At 34.5% G+C, this 5794-nt stretch overlaps 1 protein-coding gene across 1 annotated transcript in view; it reads right to left on the bottom strand.

Moving 5' to 3' along the window:
• The window catches only part of LOC106690221 (angiotensin-converting enzyme), a 46168-nt gene that overhangs the window by 12616 nt on the left and 27758 nt on the right, over nt 1-5794 (bottom strand). The window contains exon 4 of the mRNA XM_067047601.1: nt 4-77. Within this exon, the coding sequence (XP_066903702.1) occupies nt 4-77 (74 nt within the window). The remainder of the gene's footprint in view (nt 1-3; nt 78-5794) is intronic.

The raw sequence follows: 5794 nt of genomic DNA, 5'->3' as shown, positions 1-5794 counted from the left end.
GAAGAGATCACATTCGAGTAAGGGCAAACTCTTGCTTTGTTGTATATTTCCTTCATTTCTTGAATTATTCGGGACAACTGAAAACAACATATATTTTAATTAACAATTGCATCAAATAAGACTTATTAAGAGATTATTGTCATTCTTTCCTTCAAAATAACAAACTTTTGGACTGTATTTGAGATTGGTGTCAGTCAGTGGAGGGGATGGATATAGAAGTGCATTGTAAATCTCTTGATTCCTTTGATACATTCCTGATACATTTAGTCCATTTCAGTGACTACTTTATCAAATGAGCTGAAGTTTGGAATGTAATTTTTTTTTTCTTAGCAGATATGTACTCTAAAAAAGGATGGATTTCAGCCAAAGTTTCGTCCTATCCATTTTAATGTTTTGTACACTTATAAATAACCTATTATGTAATAAGTAGCTTAAAAAAATAATTTATTTAAGATCATTATCTGAAGAAAAACATCTATTATAAATATTATATTTAGGAAATCAAAACTTTTACAAAAAAAAAAAAAAAATGGTCAAACTAGTCATCCAAGAAACCTTTCTGGTCTCAAATTGACCTAATTCCATTGAATCATAGGTGCTCCTATTGGATGCAAAAAATTATAGATTTCAGAAATGTAGAAAATTTTCTCTTTTTTTTTTAATGCATGTTTTTCGTGTTATGGTGTGAAAAAACGAAAAAGATTAATTATTTTAACTCTATGGATTTTTATTATTTTTATTAGCGACTCCCAGGCCGTAATACAAAAACTAACAACACCAGGTGCCGCAGAGTCACCCACGGAAGAAAAGTGCAGAAACATGGCAGCTATCATGAAGAAAAGAGGAAGGGCTATAGCCCTGCAGTGGATACCAGGCCATGTTGGCATAGATGGTAATGAGCAAGCTGACAAGTTGGCTAAACTTGGTTGTGCAGAGAATCAGCCTGTTCTACCACTTTCCTACAGAACAGTGAAATCTCTTATAAGCGCTTATTATAAGGACAGGACAAGTGCTAGACACAAAGTTCAAGCAGAAGGAAAGAAGTGGGAGAGCCTACTGGATAGGGAAAAAAGAATCCCCGGCAATCTTAGCAGAGCTGAGAGAGTGGCCTGTTTTCGGGTAGTGCCAGGACATGATCTGCTCCAAAAACACCTCCATCGAATTGGCATCGTAGATTCCCCAAAATGTCCTCTATGTAACATGGGGGACATGGATGGGGACCATCTTTTGGCGTGTGTTGGTCTGGTGGATGTTGAGCGAGATACGGATGAACTAAGAGGACGAATAAAATTGTATTGGGCTGCGAGAAGGAAAATGGCGTAATAGCCCACTTACTGTGGCGTAGGGGAAAAAAAAAAAAAAAAATTATTTTTCATGAAATAAATTAACATGGCAAACCTTGAATTCGTGTTTACCATCCTTAAAAACATGGATGTGCAAAAAATCAAAGTTTCCTTAAAGTTTTTGACATAAAAAAACGCTAATAGAGACCTGGAGTTCCAGTTACCCTCATGGAACTCAGTTGATCACATTCCATAACTATTCTTCTCCTTTCTTCATTTCTGGAACTTGGAGTTGATCCTATAACAATAAATAACATTCCTACTCCACCAAAAAAGATGTAGAAAAATGGTAACTGCTGAATACAATGGTAATGCAACATTACCAACTATATTGGGCTAGGTGGCTCTTGTTTTGTTTTTTTTAGTTAAAACAATTTACTCGCTCAGATCCCCAATGGTATATTGCCCTTATATGCTAGTGCGGCCAACAAATATCGCTAAAAGGAGGAACGACGCCTTCTATCTTGCTCGCCATCTTTGCGAACGCCCAGAACCCTATTGTTTACGACCAGATACGACTGACCCACATCTCTGAGCAGCCGAGTGCGGCGGCTCGAAGCATATTAATGATTTCTGAATAGCTCACTACTAATTGTCTTTAGTAGGGCACCGGGTTGCGGAAGATGGGGTATCTCCGAGCTATGGATCCAGAGAGATTTGACGAGTTTGGAAAATGCTCATTCTTAAACATTGCGTGGTAGGATCTCAAGAAATCTTCTATGTTCACTATTGTGACATACTGTGAAGTAATATATTCAATACGAAGCGGTTACAAATTCACTTTCTAATATTTTTTCTGTTCCTTTTAGTCAAAGAATCGGGGAAGGGGGGGGGGAAGGAAGTTGTTTCTCCCCATTTTTTTTTATTATTTTAATGTAGAAACTTGTGAAAATTGATGTCTGTCAACCAAAGTATGAGGGAATGAAAAATGGCGGCTGTTTTCAAAAATTAATTTTTCATTTGGAGCTCAGTATCTTTAAAACTATCTACGACAATAAAAAAACTTAATAGAACATTATTTAAAGTAGAATAATTTTTTCTAAGATATGGTTCCTAATTGAGCTGTTCAATAAATAAATTATTACGTCACAAATAAACTCATCCCTAACGACCTCAAATATCCCATTCGTTGCAGATTTGCCCCGAAAATAGATATACCTTTAATTCCAAATTCTTTGCCCAACCAAAACTACTAGTTCTTAATCTTAACAGTCCCTGATAATCCCCCGAGGCGTCTGAAAAGAGGATGGCCAAGGGATCTTTTAATTTTTAAGCGATGATTGAAGTACCACCACTTGGTGGTTCCTTTTCAAGATTATTATATGTTCTGGAACATTTATCACATTTACTAATTGTATTCGTTTAATAATGTCAAAAGGCAATCCAAGGTATCCTTCTAGCCAGCTGTACATATGGCATATCTCACTATATGTACGTATGAACCACTAACAAATTGAAAAAAAATTGGGGAAGGTGGGTGGGGGAGGGGCGTGCGGTTAGCAAATGAAGAAAAAATTATTTATTCGTGCCGACGTTTCAACTTAAATTTCAGGCCTTCATCAGGGCAATAAAACAAAAAGAGATAGTAACCATCATTCAGAGAAACATAAAAATTAAAAGAAATAATGAGCTAAGAAATTCGGAAACATACGTAACAATGAATTGAAAACAAAATAGTTGATTAATAAACATGGAATTAGACTATAGCAGATTGATAACAATGAAATATGAAATATAATATTATATAGGTAAGAAGATATGTGTATGTATAAGATATGTAAGTAGCGTCTACAAATCTGAAAAACAATTTGAATTCACATTCAGTTTTTTAGAGACTACTTACATATCTTCTTACGTATGTAATATTATATTTCATCTTTCATTGTTATCAATCTGCTACTGTCATGGTTATTAATCAACTATTTTATCTTCAATTCATTATAATGTATAATCCTTCCCCGCCCGACCCGCCCCGCTAAACCCTCGGAGAGCGAGGGCCCTATATCACTTTCGAAATATTAGCTTAAAACGGGAAGGAGAGACTTTGATATAGTTTAATCGAGTAAAATATTTAAAAAGCCCCTGAAATCGAAAAACGGCATCAAACCCGCCACTCCCGCCCTCCATGGTAGCCTTACTTATCTGACTTTTAGAACAGACAATTTCAGCGAGTAGGTTGGTCGATGAACGACATGTCACAATCTCACAAGAGCAGGATTGTAACGCTAAAAAAAAGGCCATCCTTCCCCGCCCGACCCGCCCCGGGTATTATTATTTCTTTTAGTTTTTATGTTTCTCTGAATGATGTTTTTTAACTCTTTTTGTTTTATAGCCTTGACAAAGAACTGAAATTCGAGTTGAAATGTCGGCACGAATAAATAATTTTTTCCTTATTTGCTAACTGCACCCCCGACCATTTTCACCACTTAAAATAAACTTTAGGGGGTGTACATGTTAAATAGTTCAATATTTATCTTTTAATGGCGTTTACTATGTCCTTTATATAGTCTATGTCCCTTTTTCTCACAGAAAGTAGCTCGCAATTTTTTTCTTTATCTGAAAGAACTCTAAAATGAATTATTCTTAACTTCTGGAACAGCCTCCATTTTTATACCCCCTTACCCTGGTTGCCAGGGTCATCATATTTGACGTTTTATAGTTTTCGTTACAGCAATAAAAAACTGGGGAGAATTAACTTATTAGACTGTTTGGCTCTTGAACTATTTCTTCCTCTGCGATATTGTTTCTGTTCCCTTCCCAAACACCAACCTAGATAACTAGGCAAAAATCGCCTTTGTTGTGTATTGCCTAAAAAAAACGCCCTTTAATTTTGCCTCAGGATATCTTTTAATCACTAAGATACGACTCTCTTGATTTTATTGATGTTCTACTATAACAAGTGGGTTATTTTTTAAGGAGTTTATTAGGAAAAATTAAAAATAAACAAGAATTTGCGAATTTGCTTGAAATTAATCAGTTAGCTCCTGTTTACATTATCCTATTTTCTGGGTAATTTCATTTCATATCCCGAACCATGTAATCCTTTCATAAAGTATCTTAAACCAAAACCAAAGATTAGATTAGATTAGATTTTTATTCAGGGCGATCAACATCTAGGTTATTTCACCAAAACCATATTATATATATGTTAAAGTGAACTGAGGTAAATGTGTCCAATAAAATCATTAGTTTTAACTCTTAAGTTTTGGTCACTAATAAAATTTGTTATCCCACAAATATTTGTCAAATTTGTAAGTTCCTCGCTCTCAATTTTACGATCCTCAATATGGCCCCACTTAACATAAACTTAATATGAAACACTCTGCTGATATACTATGTAGAGATATAGATAAAGAACGGGGTAGCTACAAATAAAATAAAAATCATAAACATTAAATGTAGATTTAAAAAAAATTATTTTAAGATGCCACAAGGAATTTTCGTACCTTTGTGAAGTTTCAAGCTCATTAGCACTACTGAAACTGAATAGACTGAGTTTATTCTATATTCAGTTTCTATCATCTCATTTAATCACCATATCAACAAATTAACCCAAGAAATGCTATATCCTGTTGTAAATAGAAGATCTTAATTAAAACCAGAAATTTATTTACAAAACAATACTCAGGCCACTACTGATGTCTGGGCAGCGACATCCCTTACGAAGAAGAAAAATTACAATAATTTCAAAACGAATTCCCAAGAATCGTAGTGGTTGACCCTTGGTTTGTAAAACATAGCCAATTGAATCGGGAGCTTCAATTGGAATCAATAGAAGACTTAATCAAAAAACGGTTCATAAAATTCCACTTGCAGTTACCGGCAGTTAGAGAAGCAGTATCACACAACGTTATCCCCAAGGATTAAGGGGGGATATCCCCCCTCCAGTTGGAAAAAATTCGCTCTAGTTGCTCCTAATAACTAAAATTGCAATGGATATCACCCTTATTCATGAATGAACCATAGATAGATACAAATCGAATCCATGGAAATTTTTGGTATTAGTTTCAACTATTGTTAATTTTTGCCTAACTCTGTCCCGAAGACTGAAGCCCAGGCTGCTGCAGGACATTCTGTTATGAATTATATATTTATCTATTTATATTATTTTCATTACTACTATTTTATTTATTTTTTGGCTTCGTATATTTCTCTAATTAATTTTTTTCTTCCATCAGAAATCAGTTATTTATTTTATTAAATCTATAAATGCTATTGGAAGATTATTAATTGACCGTGTGTAAAGATGAAAGGAATATGGTCCGGGTGCGGTCAAAAAAACTCAAATAATAGAATATACTTTTTATAGCCATTGGCTCATTAACAACAATTGGCTCATTAAAATAGTATATTCTATTATTTGAGTTTTTTTGACCGCACCCGGACCATATTCCTTTCATATAAATGCTATTGTTTTGGTTGTTAACATATCTTTTTTTCTCTCATCTCTC

The sequence above is a fragment of the Halyomorpha halys genome, unplaced genomic scaffold (assembly GCF_000696795.3).
Source record: "Halyomorpha halys isolate HHAL.00 unplaced genomic scaffold, Hhal_1.1 Scaffold1620.1, whole genome shotgun sequence".
Lineage (NCBI taxonomy): Eukaryota > Metazoa > Arthropoda > Insecta > Hemiptera > Pentatomidae > Halyomorpha > Halyomorpha halys.
This window is presented reverse-complemented; position numbering and strand designations above follow the sequence as displayed.